At 38.8% G+C, this 25,296-nt stretch overlaps 4 protein-coding genes across 7 annotated transcripts in view; 3 read left to right on the top strand and 1 right to left on the bottom strand.

The window, feature by feature from the left end:
- The window catches only part of kcnj6 (potassium inwardly rectifying channel subfamily J member 6), a 25,138-nt gene extending 14,666 nt beyond the window's left edge, over window positions 1-10,472 (top strand). For both annotated transcript variants that reach the window (XM_020598367.1, XM_020598368.1), the window contains exons 2-3: window positions 5,929-6,849; window positions 8,758-10,472. In XM_020598367.1, coding sequence (XP_020454023.1) covers window positions 5,929-6,849; window positions 8,758-9,110 — 1,274 coding nt within the window. In that variant the 3' untranslated portion in view covers window positions 9,111-10,472. The remainder of the gene's footprint in view (window positions 1-5,928; window positions 6,850-8,757) is intronic.
- Window positions 10,473-10,717: 245 nt separating this feature from the next.
- Window positions 10,718-17,826, bottom strand: rabgef1 (RAB guanine nucleotide exchange factor (GEF) 1). Of its 3 annotated transcripts, none has more exons than XM_020598648.1 (9): window positions 17,642-17,826; window positions 16,734-16,921; window positions 15,986-16,191; window positions 15,203-15,369; window positions 14,585-14,666; window positions 14,251-14,383; window positions 13,809-13,900; window positions 13,138-13,394; window positions 10,718-12,679 (listed from the first exon to the last, which is right to left on the bottom strand). In XM_020598648.1, the coding sequence occupies exons 1-9, from the start codon at window positions 17,738-17,740 to the stop codon at window positions 12,260-12,262; spliced, it is 1,644 nt and encodes a 547-aa protein (XP_020454304.1). In that variant the 5' UTR covers window positions 17,741-17,826; the 3' UTR covers window positions 10,718-12,259. The 3 variants fall into 3 exon arrangements, with proteins under 3 accessions (XP_020454304.1, XP_020454306.1, XP_020454305.1); XM_020598650.1 differs by lacking the exon at window positions 17,642-17,826 and adding an exon at window positions 17,470-17,634 and having other exon boundaries at window positions 16,734-16,925; XM_020598649.1 differs by having other exon boundaries at window positions 10,719-12,679; window positions 16,734-16,925; window positions 17,642-17,726.
- A 997-nt stretch (window positions 17,827-18,823) lies between these two features.
- Window positions 18,824-21,734, top strand: LOC109959366 (uncharacterized). The gene is made up of 3 exons (XM_020598651.1): window positions 18,824-19,171; window positions 19,842-20,144; window positions 21,065-21,734. Exons 1-3 carry the CDS (start codon window positions 18,854-18,856, stop codon window positions 21,710-21,712), a joined length of 1,269 nt encoding a protein of 422 aa, XP_020454307.1. The 5' UTR covers window positions 18,824-18,853; the 3' UTR covers window positions 21,713-21,734.
- A 1,447-nt stretch (window positions 21,735-23,181) lies between these two features.
- The window catches only part of ttc3 (tetratricopeptide repeat domain 3), a 31,399-nt gene continuing 29,284 nt past the window's right edge, over window positions 23,182-25,296 (top strand). The window contains exon 1 of the mRNA XM_020598474.1: window positions 23,182-23,337. The gene's annotated coding sequence lies outside the window, so the exon portion shown is untranslated. The remainder of the gene's footprint in view (window positions 23,338-25,296) is intronic.

Genomic DNA, 25,296 nt, shown 5'->3' with positions numbered 1-25,296 from the left:
ACTCCCTAATTCCAAAGTAGTACATCCTGTTAATTTAAGAAGCGCACACACTTGAATGGTGAACATCCTGTTATAATGGAGAAACTTAAATTTATCCTTACAAGTTCAATGAGTATAAAATAGTGGAACTGTTCCAGACATCTTTATATCCCACTGTATTCAAATCTTCTGCTTCCTCCTGCGACTCCCTTCATGGGAAGCGGTATTATCCAAAAATACATGTCATTGTAAGAGTGAACACACACACTCACTTCTACTGGAACTGAAGGTTATACTCCTTATTAGTACATTTAACTAAGACAGTGCTGATGAGTCAATCTAAGTGAAGATTATATTTCCATATAAGTACATAAGTGATCACACCATGACTGACTGAAGGCTATACTCTTTATCTCATTAAACAGTGTCCCAGTAAGATAAGAATTTCCAAACAGTGCTTGTGCTGCAGTCATACAGCAACCTTAATGTTACATTCCATATAGTGTATAAAGATACTAGTGTTTTTTCTACAATACATATTCTTATATGTGCACAGTGAACAGTGTTGATGCTTGAATTGCAATGTCTCACACAGTTAATATCTCACAGTAGAGATATTGCTTAGGACTTAAAAGTTGTAAGATGATGTCATGGGGTAGGACTAGATAAGTCTAACTTCTTCCTACTCCGTTCAAGCATGTACTAGGTATAAGTAAATTGATATTGGATTATTATTGTTGGATATGTGTGAAATTACATGTGTTGACATATCAACTGTTTTACATGCTTGAATGAATAAATCAAATCAAATCAAATCAAATCAAAACCTGGAAGAGCCATTAAAACATGGCTTAAGTAGTAATGTTCAATTCTGCATCTCAGAAACATACTATAGCATTGTTCAAGGAAGAGCAATCAAATATGTAAACAGGAAGTCACTGTGGAACAAGTTCCCAAATTTACTTTTCTAGGCACAAAAGATATATATTTTGTAAATGTAGTTATTAATTAGTTTTTGTTTATGTCTTCATACATGGAGAGTAAGTAGTTTGTGAGGTGTAAGCTTTTTTTAAACTAGTGATGTGTAAAACTTTGCTACTGGAGATCTATAAGTTAGTACTCATCTAAGTCTGAACTTAAACACAGGTGATAAAGCAACACCTGATGTTACAAAATATTCACTTTACATTTAGGCTAGTTAACTGCACTACCTAGCTGACAAAACTAATGTTAACATGCTAATTCATGACCTTTTCAGTGTGAGGACATTTTGGATGAACTGATTAGTCACAGTGGATGGAGTGGATAATTGGTTTTCATGTGCCATACTGAGTAGTATAACAGTTTTCATATATAACAACTGCTGCATTTTTGAGAATACAGTTGTTAAATGAGGCTAGTTTTCATCCACTAAACATTACATTTCACTGAGTTCTATAGAGCTGGAGAAATACTGTGGTAAGATTTAAAAAGATTTAGAATGTGACATCTAGTCTTCCTGTGCTCAGCTGGTTGATTGCCTAAAAATAGCATGTGCCCCCATGTGGCTTCTGCTCCATTTTGGCCACATCTGGATCTAGCTATCTTGTTAACAGGCTCCCCCACAGAGCAGAGATAATGAAAAAGAAAGATACAAACTGAATCATGAATAAAATTAGTGTCTACAAATATTTTTCATACATCTCACCCATATCAACAGACATTTCTTTGAGTCGGGGTTTGTCTGACACATTCATCCACACTACATCCTGCTGCAGACTTTTCAACACAGACTTGTATAATCACCAGTGAAACAGATCATCTTGCATGCAATGACCTCCAGTCATTCATTTTAGTTTAATTACTAATTTAATGGGATTTAGAAATTTGCTTCAACTCTGATTTGTGCCCCCTGATGAATGGTAAAGTTAGTGAGCCAGCCAGGGAATATCTTTTGCAAGAATGTTCATCCCTGCAGTAGAGTTCAGAGACTTGGAGAATCAATGCCGAGGTGCAAGGAAGCTGTTCTGGTGGCACGTGGTGGCCTAACACCTTACTCAGACACTTTATGCTGGTTTTTCCTTTTATTTGTCACTCATATGTGTATATATATTTATCTCAACAAAATCCCATGAAAAGATACAATCAGATACTCCACTGCTCAGTACTTTCAGACTTCAGCCCCAAGCCCACTGGTTCCTGGAAAGACATGAATCTTTAAAAATAAGTTATAAATATGCACTTTATTTCTTTTTTAAAGGCTCAGTGGCTTTCTGGAACAGCAGGATAATGACATTTTGGATGAATAATATGAATATAACAACAACAAAAGATGTGCTGAAAGACGTCAAACTCCCCTGTAGGGCTGAAGGAGATTAGAATCTGGTGATAATTATCTCTGAGTTCACAACATCCATTGGTAATATAAAAATATATTAACATCTATAGCTGCTTTAATTAAATTCTTCCCTAAATCCTGTGAGAGTTAACTAAACCACTAGTAACAATTAAAACTACTGTTGAACATAACAGCCTTCATTGTTTCCTTACTGTCAGTACAATTATAACAAACGTGCTTTGAAACAAACCTGTATAATTATGTTTCTATTCACTGATATTCATCTATTAGAGCTATTTAAAAAAAACAGATGTGATATGAATGACAGCTTTATGCCCAAAGCAGATGCAGTACATTGTTCTTCCTCAGACCCTCTGAAACAAGATGAAACAGACAAATGTTATCCAATGCTGTGGCCTCATCCTGCTATATTGTGAGCACTTGGTAGATGGAGCTGTGTGTTGCCATGGAAACCAGCGCTGCTCAAGCTCATCATATTCCCCTGTGAATAGCGAGCACAGCGTCTTCAACACAGCCATTTGTTCCAGTGGTAAAAACACTGATGGTGGCTTAGGCTGTGTGCAGAGTAGAGAAGATCTGCTCTGATCTGACAGTCTTCAGCACTGCAGAAAAATACTCTTTATGTGACAGCCACATCAGAAGGATCGCATAACAATCCCGGCGGGTTTTTTTTTTTTTTTGGCGATGGGTGGATTTATCTTTACCCTGGTGGTATTAGACTTAGCTCCTGGAGTAATAATGGTACAAGTCTTATGATCCTATATTTATGAAAAGTAAAAATAATTAATTTCAATTAAAAAATTTTGAGTGAAATTTTCATTTAAGGAAAAGAATGTCAATCAGAACAATGTCCTTAAAATATTAAAAGTGTTCAAAGACATTTGTCTGAGGTGGAGCAAATTTACCATGGTTTTATGAAGGAATAGAGAACCTTATTTTCCATATGGATTAATCTTCTGATAACTGTCTAAATATCAATGAATCGGTGAAATATTTATTTATACAATTCCGTAAAATGCTGATACCTTTACTTTGCCTTTTTTGTCTAATACAAAGTGCTAAAAGTAGTTCAACTGGACCTGCTTGAGTGTCTTGCACCACTCATCAGAGAAGCTTCTTTAGTTACTGACTGGTGTGGAGTCCCAGGTATTTAAATGCACTGAAGTACATACAGTATACTACAGTACATTGCTCTGCCTATGTCAGGGTACTTTGTCCTTGGGGTGAACCAGGTGATATCTCAGAGTGTAGCTGGGCTTGAAATGCACAAGGATGTGGTGTTTAATTCAAGACCTTCCTGAGTTTTTCAGATACTCCGGCACTGCATGGAATGACAATTTGTTTTTGGTTATTTTCTTCTGTGTGTTGTAGAAGAGTTCTTTCTGGATCTTTAATGGTTTTGACTTGCTTCCCTGATGTGTTTGTGCTCCTTCTCCTTTCCCTCTGCCCTTGTGGGAATGTTTTCAGCCCAGTTGGGTAGGGTCCTGAAAACTGTGCTCCAGTGGGTGGTGAGAGTCAAAGAGTAAATACTGGTGTGTGGAACTGGTGTGCTGCCTTAGTAATATAAAAAAATATATCAGAGCTGAGTAGTTAGACGGGGTGTATTATACTGGATGGTGACAGCCATGAAACTTCCTGTGTGTTTGTTAGGTCATAAGGTGATAGAAAAATGAAGTGTTTTGTATCACTATACGAAACCTCCGAGTGGCTCAGGTGACTGTCACAAAACCAAGAAAGTTCAATACAGAAGTGGGCATGATTAAATCTCTGCTTTGTCACAGTTTTCCATCCTCTATTTATTTTCAGTGGACAATTATCTTACTCTTCATATATAGTCACCCCACAGTATGATTTCCCTGTGGGCGCTGAGGAGCTCCCAAGCACCCACAAAGCCTTACAACCTTAATTCAATGTTACACACACACTCTATACTGCAGGAGTGACTGTGACAAAGTGTTGCTTGCTTTTGACAGTGTAGGTGGTGACACATTTTCCCTCTGCCTTACTGCGGCCACACAGTTTCATGCTGAAACAGTTTAGTACTACTAGTGAATCTGCATACTGGACTCAACTCACGTGGTGATGATACTGGCTGCACCTCGGCTGTTTGTGATATTATTTGAATGCATTCCTTGTTTGTGTATCTACCTCTCAGTCTACATCCACCTTTGAGCCATTTTTATGCCTCCGCACCTGAAACAGTTGTGGCCAGAGGCATTATTTTTTTGGTTGTCTGTCTGTCCATCCCATTCTTGTGAAGGCACTATCTCAGGAACAAATACGTTTAGGGAATTTCTTCAAATTTGGCACAAGCCTCCACTTAGACTCAAGGATGAGCTGATTTGATTTTGGCAGTCAAAGAAGAAAAGTCAAAGTCACTGGTCAGTGAAGGCACAAAACTGCATTTTCCCTCTCTTTAAACAGAGATTTTCCAAAACGGCTTCCAGAGTGTATACATCTGAAAATGCTACTTTGATATTTCAGTGTATGAGCTAAACTAACCTGCAAAACAGGGCTGTGTGGCTTTAAAGTTAGGACAACTTTTAGACACCTTTAAATTTGACTGTGAATGTGCCAGTATAGCAGTGCAGTATAGTAGGGCTAGCATTAGCTTGAATTTATGCTGTTGTTAGATGACATCCCACCTATATACTAAGTCTCCAGTGCTGGAAGAAGTATTGAGATCTTTCATTTAAAATAGTAATGACAACAAGTAATAAAACTCCTTCAAAGGAGCAGATGACAGTGGTTCAGTGGGTAGAGCAGTCGTGTCCCAACCGGAGGGTCGGAGGTTTGAATCTCGGTGCCCGCAGTCCACGTATCGAAGTGTCCTTGGGCAAGACACTGAACCCCCAAGTTGCCCCCAATGGTTAGAGCCATTGGTTGTGTTGTCTTGGTTCTGTACTGGAAACAAATTCCTTGTGTATAACATACTTGTCCAAATAAAGGTGATTAAAATATGAATCAAAGGTACATACAGTGAGGAACAGAAGTATTTGAACACCCTGTGATTTTGCAAGTTCTCAAATACTTATGTTCAGCAGTGCAAGACAAATAAATTCTTTAAAAATCATACAATGTGATTTCCTGAATTTTTTTTTTAATTCTGTCTCTCAGAGTGGGAATGCACCTACAATGTGAATTTCAGACCCCTCCATGATTTCTAAGTGGGAGAACTTGCAAAATCGCAGGGTGTTCAAATACTTCTGTTCCTCACTGTAACTATTAGCAGCAAAATGTACTTAAAGTTAAAAGTACTCATATGCGACAGAGTGGGTTAGGGTTATACGTATGTTTGAGTTATTAGTATTACTTATACATCAAGGCAGTGTTCTTCTCAAGTTTTAGCTTGTCATTTTGAAAGAAACCATTAAATCCAGCTGTCAGATAAATGTAGCATAGTAGAAAGTGCAATATTTTGCTTTAAACGTAGCAAAATAGAAGCATGAAGAAGGAAAAAATGGAAGTGCTTAAGTAAAGTACAGTGCTTGAGTAAATGTACCTAGTTACTTTCCACCAATGAAAATCTTCATTATCTGTACTTGGGCTCAATGAAAGCAAAAACAACATGCTTCCTCTTCATAGTAACTGTTTTGTGCCCTTTCTTACAGGTTTGAATCCACCTAGAAACCCCATGGAGCAGGATGTAGAGAGCCCAGCCATCATCAAACAGCCCAAGCTGCCAAAGCAGGCCCGTGAGGACCTGCCTAAACGGCTGGCAGAAATTGACAGGGCTAAGAAGGTCCAGCGGTACGTCCAGAAAGATGGGAAGTGTAACGTCCATCACGGGAATGTTCGTGAGAGATACCGCTACCTGACAGACATTTTCACCACACTGGTAGATCTCAAATGGAGGTTCAACCTTTTCATCTTTGTGTTGGTGTACACGGTGACATGGCTCTTCTTTGGCTTCATGTGGTGGCTTATTGCTTATCTCCGCGGTGATCTGGACCATATAACAGACAACCAGTGGACTCCATGTGTCAATAACCTCAATGGGTTTGTATCAGCTTTTCTTTTCTCCATTGAGACAGAGACCACGATTGGTTATGGATATAGAGTAATCACAGACAAGTGCCCTGAGGGAATAGTTCTGCTTTTAGTTCAGTCAGTGCTGGGATCTATTGTGAATGCCTTCATGGTGGGTTGCATGTTTGTTAAGATCTCGCAGCCCAAGAAGCGAGCTGAGACATTAGTGTTTTCCACCAATGCGGTCATCTCAATGAGAGATGGACGACTGTGCCTGATGTTCAGAGTCGGAGACCTCCGAAACTCGCACATCGTGGAGGCTTCTATCAGGGCCAAGCTTATCAAGTCTAAGCAGACCAAGGAAGGGGAGTTCATCCCTTTAAACCAGACAGACATAAATGTGGGTTACAACACGGGAGATGACAGACTTTTCCTGGTGTCACCCCTCATCATCTGCCATGAAATCAATCAGCACAGCCCTTTCTGGGAGATCTCACAAGCTCATCTGGCCAAGGAAGAGTTGGAAATAGTTGTGATTCTGGAGGGGATGGTCGAGGCCACAGGTGAGTCATCAGATGCATAAAGTTTTCTGGCCACAATAACCTCTGATTTACAGAAGGTGAACACCTACTTCATTATTACTGTGCATGTCAATAAGGGTGTTTTTTTTCACATTTCTTTGTTAATCTCATTCAGTTTACTGTAACAAACATAATGACATGTTTACAATATTTTAGCCATGGGAAGCAATGTTATTCTGTTGGTCTACCTCTTTGGTCTAGACTGAAATATAGACAGGTATATGCTGAAATCATGCACAATGTTTTTGTTTTGGTTTGGTGTGTTTGGCTCTGTTTTATCAAAACCTAAATTATTAATTGTAATTTAAGGGCACGGACATAAACATTTTCTGTGCATTTCATAAACGACAAATAGGGAACTATAGACACATGTTAACAACTGTGGTGGTAACACATGCTAAATTTAATTGTTTGTCTATGGGTGAAATGACAGGATCTGCAAGTTTTAAAGTGTAATGTGTAGCTCACCCAATACTTTCTCCCCATCCTAAAATTCACAAATAAAACATGTTAATATGTTGGAGCAGATGGTGTCGAGATGCCCGTTATCTATTAGAAACTAGTATATGTTCATTTGTCTCAATATCAGACATAATAAAATTATCAAATTGCTTAATGTCTGAGTGGCATGTTCTAAAGCAGCTGCTGGAGGCATGTAAATGACATCAGGAAGTAGCAGTTCAATGTAATTAACTTTACTTAAGTACCGTTTTGAGGTACTTAATCTTTACCAGTTTTCTGTTCAAGCTACGCTATTTACAATGTGTTGTAAAGTTATAAACTAATATAAATGATCATTTCAGTTAGTCTGAGTTAGTCAATTTAAGTGGAGATCTTCCGGGGTTAAGGTTTTTTTTAATGTAAAATTCACTCCTTGTGTCTCTGTGGACTGTTTTCTAGCTGAGTCATGGCAGAGGACTCATAAAGTCCTAACTTTAGAAGATACTCACTCGTTTGATTAGCCTAGGCAGTCGAGGCCTCACTGTAGCTTCACATAAACATCTGAATATATTTTTGCACAAAGACAACTGAGTGTGGATTTGACTTGCATTGCAAAGGATTTCTTCGCAGCCAGTTTGAACAGACGATGTCATTACAGACAGCAAAACCTGATCATCTTGCAGAGATGTTTGAACATAAGAATGGCTGGCAACAGGGTGCATACTCTCATCTTTGTAAAACTGGCTGCCTGAAATCTTGCTATAGTGACTGTGGGAGTGTTGAACGGTGGAGGGGGCGCAGACTGAGTGGAGGTGAGAGGGTTCGTCCAGGCGTTCTGAAAACAAAAGGAAGTTTACTTATTGATATGTGCCTGGCTGATCTACACACACAGCTCTTGGAAGCAATTAGCACCCGATTGCTGCAATTACTGTGGAAAATTGTACTCCTTCTCTGAGGAATAAGTCCGCCAAAATCTCTCTCTCTCTCACACACACACACACACACACGATCCACCTATTTTTAGATTCAGTGTGACTTACACTTCCTGAAGATATAATTATCTCTGATATCCAAATAAACATTCATAAATCTGCTTAGTAATCATAGAAAGACAGATGCTCCTTAGAACTGCTAAACATGCCTGAGAATTGAGGTTTTTAATTTTTCTTCAGTATCAGATTAACTCAGTGATATTTATCTGTACAGCTATAGTAACAAATATAGGCTACAAAACAGTTACAGCAACATAGCTCCCTGAATCCATGGCATCCATATCATGCTTATTCCTGATGACACCCTCAGTGAGCACAAGTAAATTTCAATTAAAACCAATGTAATGGGATTGGAGAAAGAACTCTGACAGACAAATTTCTAAAAACCTGGGCAAGTAAAAGCAAAACTAAGAATAAATACCATAATCATTTAACCCTTGTTGCATTGTTTCTCCAGGTATGACATGCCAGGCAAGGAGTTCATACGTGAGCAGTGAGATCAAATGGGGCTACCGCTTCACACCCGTCTTGACGCTAGAGGACGGCTTTTATGAGGTGGACTATAACAGCTTTCATGACATCTACGAAACCAACACACCCACCTGCAGTGCCAAAGAGCTTGCCGATATAACCAGTCGCTCCCGCTTGCCCCTAACCTGGTCACTGGTGAGTAAGCTGAGCCAGCAGGGGCTGCCGGAGTCTGAGCAGGAGGGTCAGGAGACCAAGACCAGCCTGGACAACCAGAGGAAGAGCCTGCAGACTGAGAGGAATGGAGACATTGCCAATAATGAGAGTGAGTCCAAAGTGTAGCGAGTGTGATAGCAGAGGGAAAGACGGAGAGTATAAGGTCTATTTACGATTCTTGAACTGTACTGTACATCTCCCATTCGGGATGACCGCAGATGCTTGCGGTGCACATGTGACAATTTGAGGCACTAAACAAGAACCAATGAGCACAGTAGACCAAGTATCCCTGCATCAAGAACTGCTTTTTCTCAGTGAGTCAGTTACCCCAAACACAACAACAAAACAAGTAGACATGTGTCCCACCGCTGAACTGAAAACTCTTTGCGGAAAGTGCATGTTTCAAATATAACGTGATGTCCTCCTGATGAGATTCCTATTATTTTTTCTAATAAAATATTCCTAGGGGCATTTGCATACGTATTTTTGTATATACTATAAACGGTTTTGAATTCTTTGCTTTGTTGCGGTGCAAATATTTGACAGATGTTTGATACTAATTCCTTTAGGTTAGGTCTGTATAAATTCTATGCCTTACTGTATGTATAAAGCTTTCATTATTTGTTTTTCATATATATATGTAAGCATGTATAAACATTAACTGCAGTTGATTTCTCTTGTATTATGTATATACTGTATGATGAGAACACTGTAAGAAAAAAATGGATGCAAACTCTAGTTTAAACCAATGACAAATTCTTCCCCAAATAATAGATGTTTGTTTAGGTAGAAAAATACAATTCCTTGAGAAGCCATGACTTGCTGTTTACAGCTGAGTGACTTCAGACAATGGCCCTTTAAAACTGCATTTGTCACTTTTGCACATTGGAGGCCTCTGGTGGAGAAAGTAAGTTGCTATTTCAGACTCCAGAAATCCCTCACATCACCTAACAGTATCAAAATGAATAAACAGTATATTGCATATTACATCTTGATGAAGCTGTTTTTCTTAGCACATGTAGAACATTTACATTTATTTAAGTAAAAGTCCTGCATTCAAAATCCTCCTTAAGTAGAGACACAGAGGTGTTATCACCAAATTGTTCTTAAAGTATCTAATGAAGGTACTTCAGTAAAATGGTTCCTATGACTGACACATAGTTGTATATTACATTGTCGATACCAATGTGTCAGTAGTATTATTATTATTTTATTGGTACTAATCTTTGCTTTTTTGTCAACCCTTTCAGGCTCAAACAGTTATTATATTAAAACATCTGAGGCTTTCAGAGGGAAAATGTCTCACAGCAAGACATCAGAAATATGACGAGGAATGTCGTTACACGTTGCTTATTTGATAAGAATCACATGCAAAAAAGAAAGTGGTGCACTTTATAAACTCAGAACATGTCGCACGGATGTTTTTGACTACAAGGTCTTCATCACAGTGATGTCTTGAGGTTGCTGAGGTTGTGCTAATATGGTATTTACAACTTGGATTCCATTGAGGCCCACCCTGGTCTGCACTTTACTATATGTGCATTTTCAAAATAAAGAAATTGTACTTTATAAGCTTATCATACATTTTAAAATGTAGTCTTATTTTGAAAAACAGTTAATAACTAATCACTGTGAGAAAATGTAGTGTCTGAATGTCTAAAATGGAGTCAAGTATAAAACATACAATGAAAATACTCAAGTACATCTAAACTGTACTTAAATAGTGAGTAAATGTACTTAAGTTACTTTCCTCCACACTGCAGTTTTCATTTGCGGGAAAATGAAATGATCTTAAAGAAAAGCAGAGCAGTCAGTGTGTGTTGTCTGTGGCTGTGCAAAAATTTTAGGCACCCAAGTAATAATGTCACACAGATTTTATTTAGATTTCAATTAACATCATACAGTGCAGTTAAAAAAAAGACTGGTATGACCACACCAACATTCAGAAAATCAGATGGACACTTTGTCATTAAACACTTGTAAATGAATGATCTGTTACTGCATCATAAATATGAGATGTTTACATGTTAATTCATTTTCATAAGTCTGCTTTATGGTTGATTTTGGTAGCTTTTCACATTTCAGAATCAGTTTGAAGGATACAGCTGGTGTCTTCTGTATTTTATTACTGCTAACAAATGCCATGAAAAGACCAAAACCAACAATGTATTAGTCTTTCTCTTCTCCACTGTGTCCCTGATGTAGCTCCAATGTAGCTCACTGGCTTATCTGAAAGATGCAAGTCTTTAAAAATGGCTCATAAATATGTACTCAGTTTATTTGGTTTAAAAACAGAAATGTCTCTCATACTGGTTTAATTAATTGTTGGTTTTGGTCTTAATAAATAAAACAAATATCACCACACTTATTCCTTAAGGTGATTCCTCAACTTTAAATTAATTTAAACTAAAAGTGTTGTCTATAACCAGATAATATCATTTTATAGTAAAAAAGTCAGTCCAATGACTGATGTTAAAATCATGTTAACTATAAGAATTAACAGGATCATTTTAGTTAGCCTGTCAGCATGTTGTCTCAACTGTCTTTGCAGTTGAGTAAATATGGCCATTTACAGTAATCTAATATTTTATATGTTCACTCATCCCTCTGCAAGAATAGTGATATTATACACTCTAAATACTAAATAGATCACCAAGCCATGAATCAACACAAAAATAAAGCCAGTAGTAGCACAGTAGTGTGTCCACAGGCAGTCAGCACCAGTCCATTTTTACACACAGTACATAAGTATATATTATATATAAATTCTAAAAATACAGTACAGTGTTACAACATACAGAATGTGCTTAAAAAAAATTTAAGTGAAAGGGCTTGTTCCAGAGTGGCTCTGTGCACAAACAGTAGTGAGCAGTAAATTGCGATTTTGGACACATTTTAATCATTTATCACTTTGTATACTCTCTAGCAGCTATAGAGGTGCTTAACAGTCATTTTCCTTAACCTGTAAAATGTGGAGCATAGCAATATGGGATTGTTAGCAGAAATTAGTGTATAGGTCATTGACAGTACTCTTCCATTTCCAAAATGCACCTGCTCAGATTTTGGACGCTCAAATGAAAATGGTGGACCATAGATGCAGTAAATAGGAAGTGATTTCAGACACAGCCTATACCTTTAAGGTGCAGAAGCGGCGCAGCAAAATGAGACTCCAAAGTCTTCAGGAGATTTGTGCATGTGGGATGTTATATTTTATCAAAGCCGGTGTATTGTACCCTTGCTGTATTTGAAATGTTTTCCTCCCTTCGGAGACTCCACTACCCAGAGAACACCTGGGGTGTGAGGGGTGATGGCAGGTTGTCATTGTCTATGTTGTTGGCATCAATGGCTGGAACTGTGCAAGACAGGATCTCCAGAGGGTATTTCTCCCGGATGTCATGCACTTCCCGCTGTACGCTGTCGGACCAGGAGAGGAGGTCGGCCTGCAGGCTCTGAGCAGCCTCCATTAGCCTTTCTTGCCGGCCGCTGAGGCCCGACAGCAGCTCCAGATTATGATTGACCTGAGCCAGGACAGGGTTAGTTGCTGTTATGCCAAGTGCTGAGCCAGTGTGGGGCCAGTCACCCTCTGAGCCGTTGAATCGTGGTGAAGCCTGGCCTGACATGTAGCGCTCAAATTCCTCTGGGGAAAGGTTGAGGGACTGAGCATCCAACTTCTCGATGAAGGCCACTGCACAGCACTAAAAAGACAAAGGAGGCACACCAACAGAAAAGGATATCTAAGAGTCTGACAGCAAGTTCACACTGGTCCATACAGAAGCAGACAGCCTCCCATTAAAGGAATAGTTTGACATTTTTGGAAAGCTTATTTGCTTTGTGGTGGAGAGTTGGTTGAGAAGTTTAAAATTCAGCAGACAACAGTGACTTTATGTAGGATGCCATTACTGATAACATGACGATTGACCTGCACCTTTACATTGATGGAGTTAGTGGTGCTCCTCAGATTTCTGTCAGCAGCAGGAGACATTGTAAATATTTGTTGATGGGTTTGACAGATAAAGGTAAACTGCAGAGGTAAAACCCTCACAGCTCAATGTTAATAATTAGTCTCATTAGCCACTGGCTTTGCACCTACAGTACCCCTGTGACACTGGCTCTGGCAAGCACTAAAGTAAGAGAGGAAAAATAAAAAACAGACCAGGTTGGTGAAGTAGTAGCCATCCTCTCCAGTCATCAGTCTGCTGGGGTTACAGAAGCGAGTGATGTACTGGATGTTGGACTGAAGTCTTGGAGGGTTAGCCTTGAGTACGATATAAATGAGTGCAGGGAGAAAGTCGTCAGCAGAGGCCGGCTCATTCTTAGTGATCCGAATGGCACTGAAGATGTGTTTACTACAGCGTGTGATGCACACAAGTTTGTCCCGAGGAACCCTCTTCGAGTCCATCTCAATGATATCTAGAATTCACAAACGGAGATACTTTTATAAAGATAGTTCTGGTTTTTAGACATCTATCTCTGAGATGTCATCCTCCACTCTAATAGTATGTGTGAGAGTGAATGAGACTCATTGTACAGCACTTTGTTATGAATCGAAGTTAAAATATAAGGAAAGGAAATATTTATATTCACTGTACAGTGTCTGTCTTTACTACCTGCACCATCTAGAAACCACAGAGTGCTGCCAATTTAACTGCACGTTTAGCTAGTTTCTACACATTAGACATTTTGGGCTCATCCCTTTTTGCAGTCAAAAACTATCTGTTTTTTTGTTTTACTGTTTATAGTTTTTTATATTAAATAGAAAAAAAGGAATTTAATTTAATTTCAGTTGGACTTTAATTAACTGGATGTCCAAACACACCCTCTGACCTGTTATTGCTTTGTCCACATTCTCAGAGACTTCAGGAATTTCTTCATCCACAGACACACACAGCATCTGGATGGTCACCCAGTGTAGGGCCCTGCAACACAAAGAATACAGTTTGTGTTCATAGGAGTAAACCTAAATCTTTTTTTTTTTGCATATGATGTAACTATGCATATTTGCTACAGTCAGTCCCCCACTGGATGACAAACACATCTAGTCAGCAGCTGCCACTGCGCATTCACATGTAAGAAAAACATGGACAACACTGCTAAAAATGGCTATTGTGTAATTGACCATGCAAACACACTGAGTGCATACACACAGACGTTTTCACAGACCGCTGAAGATTAAAGAGAACCAATGCGCAGTGATGCTTTCTAACACTTCCACTAAACTGTGTATTATGAAAACAGCACATCCTGATTTGAATCCAGGGAGGCCCACCTTATCCTGTTCTGTGTGGCCAAGTCCTTCTTCTCATCATCCGTGGTTTCTGGACAGAATACGCTCTTATACAGACGAGTCATGATGTACTTTTCCACTTGGTCCATCACCTGCTCCACAGAGTCTGAAGAGCCTGATGAACAATGATTTATCAGACCACATTAGTTAGAACAGTCAGGTGGACAACGGTCTTGAGCTTTGAACAATACGTTCTCCTTCTCTGTAAAACTGACTGTGGAGTTTCAACTTCATTTCTACTGAAAACTAATTTGTGCTTTCTGGACACAGTTGTTGAATGTTGTTGATTTCAGGTAAGAAGCTTCTCTGAACCAACCTTTAAAGTGACTCATTAGGCGGTCAGCCATGTTCTGGTAGAAATCCTGAACACACTCCGACAGTTCATCAGCACCGAGATCCTGTCAATACAAGTTGCAAGTTAAAAGGTCATATAGAGCTGAGAATGATCCATCCAAGTTTAGAGGTTTTCTAAGAGCATTTCTAGAGATTCTCTTAAATTTATACATGCACTTCCCAAAGCAGCACCTAAGAGCAAGTGCATGCTGTTAACAGCTTCTTAACATCATGTCTGTGGTCCTGATGATAATGCTTTGTTTGGTTTTAATGTTAATTGGCTTAACAAAGAACATTACGGTTCATGATAAAAGTATAGACCTAATCATGTAGTTTTTGTTTCCTCTTGCAGGTTCTGGAGCCTCTTACGAGAGGACAGGAGGCACTCATTACTCTCAGATCATCTTTGATGTTTGTGGGACACGCTTCTCACGCTAAGGAAGATTCATTAAGCTCAATTTTATGATCACCTTAGCCTGAAGATGCTTACGGTAAACAAGGGCCAGGTCATGAAAATGTTTAGCAGTTGACCTGTCATTATAAAGATTATTATTATGCAACTGTATTTCAGATCACTCCTTGATTTCTGAGCACAACAGACCTTCTTGCTTAACATGTTCACAATGAAGACTCGACACTGCTTATGGATCTCCCGGCCTGGTTTCTGGAGGTTTTTCAAGAAGTCCAGAAAGTCCCTGGATACTTGGTCTGTATCAAAGCTGGCACGGCGGCTAATAGATGGACTGGGTGTCTTGCCCTCTTGGGTTTCTGATGAGGAAGAACCATGTTTAGAGAAAGATACATTTTAGGTCGCTTTCCTGTTTGTAACCTGTATCTACATAGAGCAAAACCTATGAACCACTTCAGGGGAATAACTCAAATCTGCTTGCAATGTAGAAAGCCTGATTCCCAATGCACTGCAGTCCTTGTCACTATTGTTGCGAGGAATTTGTTCCAGTACAAAATTCATCTAAAAACAAAAACTGCCATTTTCACATTTTTGTTTGTGTACTGTTTAAAAAAAACAAGTTATGTTATTTAATAAGCTTCAGAGGTGCTAGCAGCCATGCTCTAGCAGCTCTAATTTGGAGCAAGTCGGGCCAGCTGCTCCTCTGTGTTTACATATACTTTATACTAACCTAGGTTAACTGCTTCCCAGCTCCAACTCTTTGTGCTTAAAGGATGAGCTGTTTAATCAAATAATCAAACAACTGTGACAGTGTGAAACAGGTGGTAAGTAAAAAGATTGATGTGCCAGTGTCAATATAGCAAACAAATACAAAGTTAGCCTACACAGGCAAAGCATGAAGCACTGAGCTGGGCAACAAACAAGTGTTAACAAACTGTAGAGTGTACTGGGCTGTATGCTGTGCTAATGTCATACCTTTCTTGGTAGCAGTTCGTGATGAAGGGCTGAAAAATTTCTTGACAGTGGTCACTTTTCGTGTTTTTTCATTGGTCTTCTTCTCCTCAAACTTGGAAAAGGGCCCTAGAGAGGCGTGCCCTGGGTGTGGTGCTGTGGACTGGGAGTGGGACTGGGTCTGCACTCCATGACTACTGGCATATGCTGCCTCCTCCTCTCGTTGCAACCTGGGACCAAAGAAATGACAGAATTGACAGAACATGCAAGTTATCAACTATACCGATCAACACTTACAAATAGTGTCATTATATCTCATCAAATTCATGCACAGTAGTTCTTTTTGTGTAACAAATTATTATGACACATGTATAACTGATGAGCACAAAAACAAATTTTACTTATTCAATTGGATTCCATGTGAAAGCAATGTGAAATGCACAACTCTGCTGTTGGATACAAAGCGTGGATAGGAGAATATCAAAAGAAACTGAGAAAATGTATCACTGAGAAGTTATATAGGAAGCAATTTGATGCACCTTTTGGCATTACATTATAAATGTAAAAATTCTTTGTAAAAAGAATTATAAAAGGAACAAGTTAATCTGCAGTCTTCTGCTTTAAGTGGTAGTAAGATATTGCAGTACTATAGTTAAGTAATCTGGACAATACCAAGTATTTAGAAAGTTGATACCATCCAACTATGACTGCAGACACTTTCATGAAGATGCACTTTGTTCCCTTGGGCATTGTGGTCTAGTTATGGTCTTACTTTTCTGCCAAGGCCCAGTCGTCCTGGATCTGTTTCTGCCGTACCCGCTGGTACTCCTCCCTCCAGCATTTGGAGCACAGACCTTGCCATGCTGCGTTGCCGTAGTAACCACATCCCTTTTTGCACAGCAGGTCTGACTGGTCCACGTGTATCCCCCGTCGCTCAGTCCGCTGACTCATAATGGTGGACTACCTGGGATGAAAATTTCATCCTCTGATTTATCAGTAGATTTGTATGCACTGCTGTACAGAGTGATCTCTACACTGGTGTCTGCACAGTGTAGCTATGACACACTCATCCTCATTGCACAAATCTCAGTGCCAGCCAGGTACCTAAACACACAACTTTAAATGAATCCTAATGTGTTTATTATATTCTACTTTAAAATATTCAAATATGTGTTTGTACATTTTTTGAGCATGTAGCATGAAAGGACTACAATTACCTTTCATTGTGCAATCCTGCATTCTATAATGAAACTTTATCTATCTTCATCTATAAATAAAAGCATCTAAGTAAAACTCCACCATCCATTAAGATCTTCTGGAAATTGATTATGAAGTAGATGGGACAGGGAGGATTATCATAGTTGATACTTAAGGCCATAATATATGAGTCATATTATCATTAAATCATTAAGTGACCCCACGTACCCTGTATATAGAATGAATATGTTAGTCAATGTGTATTAATAAGTATTATTCCTCAACACATCCATGATATAAAGGCATCTCACCATGAAACCGATTCCTGTGTCTTGACTCCTTTATTCAGGATTTTCCTGTAACTGGTCACCCATCTGTAGGTCACTTTGCTAATACTGTGTTTTACTTAGCCCCAGCGGATAAGTAAGTTAGCCAAGAAAATCATTAACGTGCCTTGTACCTGCTCCATTCTTTCGTACTCACCTGTTTATTTTCACCGACGTGAAGCAGGACCAGACTTCCTCTTCGTTCCTGCTCTGTGTGAAGACCTGGCGTCCAAGGTCGAGACAGTGACGGCTTCATGACAACAACACGGAAATCCTGTGATTATATAATCACACTGAGACTATATGTATTTCTTTAATTTATTTTTTGACAGCAAGACGATAATTACTGTGTATATAAACGGTTTCAAACGCAAGCGATTGTTTTGTCCTGTTTTTGACTGCAAAATTCTATTTATTTACTTCCGCATCATGGACTAATTTTAGAGGATTTGCACATGACGTCACACAGCAACAGACTAGGCAACAAGACGAGTGTCATGTGACTAACGAAGATCACCGAGCTAGTACAGAACAGTACAGCATAGTGAGCTGGTTGTGTGTGCTTCTTCTCCTCAATTTAACGTTTTGTTTTTATTGAACAAATACCAACATAAAAAACAGTATCAGCAGTCGAGACAGAAATAATAGGCTATATTTAAATAACAACTGGATTTACTGTTGACAGATAGCTACACAATTCTGTTATACTTTATAACATGTAATAAACTATTAAAGAAGTAACATATAAATAAAATAATGATGAAATGCATTAAGTATTAAGCATTTGCTACTACTATATCTCTGTACAGGGTGTAGGTACAAGCTTGTTTGAATGTACAACAGTATAGGCCAAATTCTGGGTAGTCACACTATTGGACATAGACTCATGCTCTACTTTCCATTTTGAAAGTTTGCTGAAGGCAACAGTAAATCTACCCCTCAGTGAGGTGACTGCTTGCATATTGACATTAAAGTTAATGTTCAGCAGTTGTGTCTAAGTCTAAATGCCATTCTGATTACCTGGTAACCTAAAGGTTATGTTTATTAATTGTTTATAATTTATAAACATTGGTAAATTATTTATTAACAATAATAGAATAATTAATTACAGTGTATAAACCCTTTATAAATGGCGCTACATAAGAAATAGACTACCACTCGAGCAAAACAAAATAACAGCTGTGTTTGTGGTACCACTGACTTTGCCCCCACAGGAGAATCAGGTTGGTATGTTGATTTCGTCATTCTGACTGGGGCAAAGAAACACACACAGAGGGTTAGAAACACAGACAACAAGCAGATCTGTTTCAAACACACACACATACATCTATACTTACCATACCACACTGTTTGATAAACACATATAGTCATGATCTTGATGGGTCAAACTTTGTGTCTTCCTTCTCCAGCCACGGTCCAGGAGCTGTTCTCTGTGGCTCGAGATGCCAGCATAATCCCTGATATTTCCCTGGATCCAGTCCTCACCACCTTCCTGTCGCTGGACTCCTCTGCAGCACTGCAGCATCAATATGCCTCCTTACAGCGGGGCATGAGTCGGGAGCAGCAGACTAATTTCAGCCTCAGTCTGACTAAAGAGCTGGGAGGCAACAGCAGCAGTGTCATGTATGGAGGGGTGGGGGTTGTTGCTCTGGCTCTGTCCCTGCTTTTTGACCAAGTTTCCCAACAAGTAGGTAAAACTTTTTTGTTTTGTCTAGTGTTTGTATGTCTTTATCGAATGCTGTCCACCGTATAGGTTCAAAAAGCTCAGAATATAGTGCAGCTTTCAGAAATCAACAGAAACCTGACCCTGAGGGCCTTACCTGCTCAAATATTATATATCATGCTGCTCCACAAGGAACATGTTTCACGCTCTGCATTTTGGTAATACCTGCACTTTGAGTGAAAAATACTGCATGTTGTTGTGAAATTTAGCGATCTTCTTCAAAATTTTAGTTGTGTAACTATGTGAGAGACCCCTAGGCTCCTCATAAGGTTTATATTGTTTGATTGAAATGACTCAACAAATATTGGATGAATTGCTGTGAAATTTGGTACATACTGTGTATTCATTGCCACCTCAGAATAAATTTACAAAAACTTAATTATTATTTAGATTTATTTTTATTTATAATAATATGATGAACTAAGATGGTGATCACAGTAAACATTATGCCTGTTAAACATCAGCTTCCTAGTGTAGTCACCGAGGCAAGGCAACTTTATTTATATAGCACTTTTCACACAGAGGCCATTCAAAGTGCTTTACACAGCACACAGGCATTTCTTTTGTATCACAAAGCATGATGCTAAGACAAAACTGAAATTTACACATTCCAACATTTCTGTTTTCTTTCTAGGTTCGGGCACAAGGATCAGCAGAGGGGCGCCTATCAGGTCAGAGTTCACAGGCTAAACAGATTTTTGGCATCAGCAGCGCTTCAAGAATTGGCTGGATTATCCACAGCTACCTTCGCCAGGTCCCTGGCATTGCCAACAACCTGGAGATGATGGCTGAGACTACAGAGCTCTTTGACACGTGGCTGAAACTGGAGCTGCTTGACCATTATGAGAGGATGACCACTAAAAAGAGAATGAGTTCAGTGTCCATGCAGCAGTGGTTGACAGGAGCTGCATTTCATCTGCACATAAGAATCCACCAGGTCAGGACTGAAATGCATTTTTTTTATTTCTTTGCAGTATAAATACAGTGAGGAACAGAAGTATTTGAACACCCTGCGATTTTGCAAGTTCTCCCACTTAGAAATCATGGAGGCACACAGCCAGGATAACCAAGGAGTGGCTCCGTAAGAAGCATATCAAGGTTCTGGAGTGGCCTAGCCAGTCTCCAGACCTCAATCCAATAGAACATCTTTGGAGGGAGCTTAAACTCCGCGTTGCTCAGCGACAGCCCCGAAACCTGACAGATCTAGAGGAGATCTGTGTGGAGGAGTGGGCCAAAATCCCTGTTGCAGTGTGTGCAAACCTGGTCAAGAACTACAGGAAACGTTTGACCTCTGTAATTGCAAACAAAGGTTTCTGTACCAAATATTAACACTGATTTTCTCAGGTGTTCAAATACTTATGTTCAGCAGTGCAAGACAAATAAATTCTTTAAAAATCATACAATGTGATTTCCTGAAATTTTCTTTTTTATTCTGTCTCTCAGAGTGGGAATGCACCTACAATGTGAATTTTAGACCCCTCCATGATTTCTAAGTGGGTGAACTTGCAAAATCGCAGGGTGTTCAAATACTTCTGTTCCTCACTGTATCTCATCTGTACATTACATCTCCTCAGCAAAAATCAGTACCCAAAAGGAAAAGTTCTATGTATTAATTTTGTGCAATACTTTATCATTATCAGTACAGCAGAACCAGGGAATAGTGGTTATGATATACTGCCATGAGGCAACTAAGACACTTAGTTAAAGTGTAATGGAACGTCATTGTCTCGTGCATGAAAGCCACACATATAGTAGGCTACAATGCCATACATCAATCATAGAGGTGCTCACTCATCCAATAGTAATTCCTGGTGATTCTGGGCAGATCTGAAATCACCATATTTCTCATTCCAACAGGCCCGGCTGCTCTCTGTGCCAACAGGATCAGTTGAGTCACTACGTCTTTCTTATAAGACAGGGTTAAAGCACCTGGTTCGGGGCTACACAACCTATCTACACAGAAACATTCAGGAGACTGCAGCTCCAGGTCCACAAAACTTCAAAACTAGAATGGCCAGGGGACCAACACAAACTAATACAACTACCACAGCCAATATGATCTGCTCAAGTAACAACACTTTTAGTGTTAGTTTGGTTAGTCCAAATATCTCAACTAACAAACTTAATGAGATTGCTGCACCCAATTCAGCAGCTGAAATTAGCAAAACAAATGAATCAAATGAAGACTTTGGACTTAATGTGCAAAAAGGAAGCAATGAAACCACTGTAGATACTGTCAACAGAAAGACACTCAACGGTTCAGCCGGACATAGCGCTGAGGAGGAAGCCAGCGTGTTGGGTCTTTTAGTCATTGAGCCATGGAGGAATGTGAGTCACAATGTACAGCATCACCCCTGTGAGTCTCCAGCCATACAACAAGCTCTGGTCACTCGTATTATAAATGCTCAGGACATGGAGAGGAACACAAACTTCTTCCTGTACCCTGAGAAAGTCTTCCGCAGCCTGCTCAGGCAAAAGGACGACTTTGAGTTAAAGACAGATTAGACAGGAATGAAGAAATCTTCAGTCACACAACTACTCATCTTTAGAAAACTGTCACCTTATTTTTCATAATTTTTCTTTCTTTTAGTTTGGTTGCAAGTGGGTGCATGTGTCAAATATGGAGCTGGAATCAAGAGTCCAGCTTAATGACTGGAAATGAGGAAACAACAAGTCTGGCTCTGGCCTAGCAGTAACTCTAAAGCTCACTAATGAACTCATTATATCTGGCTTGTTCATTCTGTACAGTAACCATACAGCACACACAGAATGCCACTGGTGTGAAGAAGTAGAAAATATTTGCAAATAGCCAGGCCAGTCATTTTTTTTTTATTATATTTGCATAAACCTGCGATAATGAGTAAGACAACAGTCAGATAGCAGCTTGTGACATAACATCAGCCAGATAACATTTACACTTGATGATGGGAGCTAAAGAGGTGTATATCTCCAAATACCTTACATTTTGAAAAGAACTAATTCACTGTCATATCTGCTGAATGTGCTACATTTATAACTAAAATGTCCCATACTCTTTTTCTTACCAGATACTGCAAAATATATAAATTCATTTTTAAATTAAACATGTTTGCTACGTTAAAAATGAGAGTTAACAGAACTTGAATTGTTGTAATGAAAGTCATTTAAATTCACTGAAAACAACTGATAAACTAAAAAATGTATTTGTTAATTTGTTCTTTCATTTTTTCTATAAATGTTTATAGATAGGGTTTTAGAAGGGGGTCTGCAGAGTCACGTCACTTAGAAACTGAACAGGCGTCTTCATAACAGAGTGGAGCAGAAGAAGGGCAAGATGTCAACTGTCACTATGTCTCTCAAAAAATTAGGCCACATTCAATTAAGATTATGTTCAGGTGCAATTCCAACAATTCCAACATCAGGTCTACAGGTGGAAATAGGGAGAAACGCCACTGGGAATGAACTGGCACTTAACTATGTGGTTAATTTCATCCAACACCAGTTACATTAAAGCCTTACTGGGAAAATGAAAAAAGGGAAATAAAAGGCTTTGGACGTACCATTACACTGAGAGCAACAGAATTAGGAATATTCCAGTTCCAACTATTCTATTACCAATACAACCATGAATACCTCTAAGAGTGAAAAAGTGATTTTATGTTGAATTCAGAAACAGTTATATATAATTATATAGAATGTCAGCATTAGGTCTACACCTGTATTCAAATCTATACAGATACTTCAAGTAAGATGAACAAAAAGAAATTTAAGAACATGTTAATGCTTCACTGTCCAAAATATGATGCTGAGAGGGAGGAGCTAATTTTAAACATAAATGACTTATCGGATCATTTACACGATCTTTTATAAAGAAGTAACGGGAATAAGTGGTTCAATTTTTAGTTTCAGTATGTTAGGACAACGAAGTTGGATTCCCGATTTACTCCATTCCAGTTGGTGGCGATAATGCCTACGATGTTAGTCAACCGCCAAAAACCATCAAGAAGAAGAAGAAGACGACGACGAAGAAGTAGTAGACGACGGACTCAGCATGCGCTGCGTAGCTGAACGTCGGTTAAGTTTCAGCTTCCGGTCTCTATTATGAAGAGGAAAAGCTAACGCAATTGTCGTTCATAGATAGTTGTCAAACAGTAAGTATTTCTTAATTATACCTGTTTTAAACTCCGTACCATGGCAGCACGGTGGTTAGCACCGTTGCCTCACAGCGAGAAGGTTCTGGGTTCGGGCCCCATCCGGGACCTTTCTGTGTGGAGTTTGCATGTTGCGTGGGTTCCCTCCGGGTACTCCGTCCAAAGACATGCAGCTTAGGTTGATTGGTGTCTCTAAATTGCCCATAGGAGTGAGTGTGTGCGTGTGTGCGTTTGTTCGTCTATGTGTTAGCCCTGCGATGGATTGGCGACCTGTCCAGGGTGTACCCCGCCTTCGCCCGATTGCCCCCCCCGGCTCAGGGATTAAGCGGTAGAAAATGAATGAATAAATTCTTATGCACTATATGATTGCACATACTGTGTATTATTATAGTGCATAGGTTTTTTAAAATGAAAAGCGCAATCTAGGGACAATAAATAGATTCCAGTACAGCATGGTTTACTGTATAGCATTACAGTATTCCATCAATCAATTGTTTTGAGCTGTATTAAAACTATTGCTAATTCATGGTCAGAGATGATCATCCGTGTTTATGATTGATGAAAAACACTTTAAATTTTGTACTAATCCAGGAGGACACATTTCCACAGTCTTCCATGTTCAGTCAATGAAACAAGACGAGATCAAATTTGTTTTCCTCTACAGAAACAGTATACTGTATGTATAGTAGCCTATTCAAATCATCTTAGTCTACACATGTACTGCACCAACAATAAGACAAAACCATTTTCTGAAATCAGTAACTGTAAAATATCACAATGAGTTGTCTCAGGTGTGAAATTAAAGTTTGTTGGGTCACTGTAAGTTTCTCTGATATGAGCCATAATATATTCACTTGCAGTGGTGGAAGAAAAGTTGCAATGGCTGTGTAAAAATGCTCTTTACAAGTATAAGCATTCAAAATGATAATTAGCATTTTTAAAAAAAACAAAAGTAAAAACACTCATTATGCAGAATGGCACATTTCGCATTAATGTACATCATTTTATTAGATTATAATTATTGGGAAATTATTATGTTCATCACATTTAATGTTGCAGCTGGTAAAAGGATTTGTACGCTTTAACTGGATGTCTTTCTTGTTACAAATCATGAAAACTTGTTCCTTTCACATATCAAAGCAGTTACAACAAACCAAAATCTGCAAGTTGCAGCAACAAGAAAGACTGTTAATATAAATTTGATGATGTTGTGTTACATTTCTCGAAGATAAAGATAACACATGTGGACACTTGTCCATGTGTCCATGTCACCAGGGAACATGAAGATGAGTTTCTGTCCGGTGACTGGACTCGAACTGAGCTCTGCTATCCAAAGATAACCTCTTTTTTTTTCTCCCTAATATTACAATTTATTGTAGCAATAAACAGGACAGTTATCTCACATACTGTATTTAAAACGTGTCAGTTGTCACAAAATGATGACAATCCTGCAACAAAGTTTAGGATGTCATACAGATGATACATAATACTTGCACGGGCGCTTTGTTTCATTCTGCACAGGGTGATTTCAGTGCCTGTTTGAGGTAGTCTCAGATGTGTCCAAACAAATGCTGTTTGTAAAATTTTTACGAAGTGAGATTTTATTTATTTAAAGATATTTAGATATCAGGGAAACCTGGGTTTTAAAAACTGAAGATTATTCCATAATAAATGAATTATGTCCTATTTCTTCTGGTTTAATTAATTCAGATTTTTTCAGATGGAATATCAGCTTTTAATGTGACTATAAGATTGAAAAAATCATTAGTGAAGTCAATCTTTGTAGAAGGTGTTTAAAATAGTTTTTACATTTGACAACAATTACCACTACCTGAATAAAAAATAGACAAGGGAAAATTAAATAAGGGTTCTGATGTGCTTGTCCTGTTTGAAGCTCAGCCAGTGAAGGATTTTTTTTTTTTTTTTTAAGACCATCCTTTTGAAAGGAACAAAGAAACT

Source organism: Monopterus albus, unplaced genomic scaffold (genome assembly GCF_001952655.1).
Source record: "Monopterus albus unplaced genomic scaffold, M_albus_1.0 scaffold38.1, whole genome shotgun sequence".
NCBI classification, from domain to species: Eukaryota; Metazoa; Chordata; class Actinopteri; order Synbranchiformes; family Synbranchidae; genus Monopterus; species Monopterus albus.
This window is presented reverse-complemented; position numbering and strand designations above follow the sequence as displayed.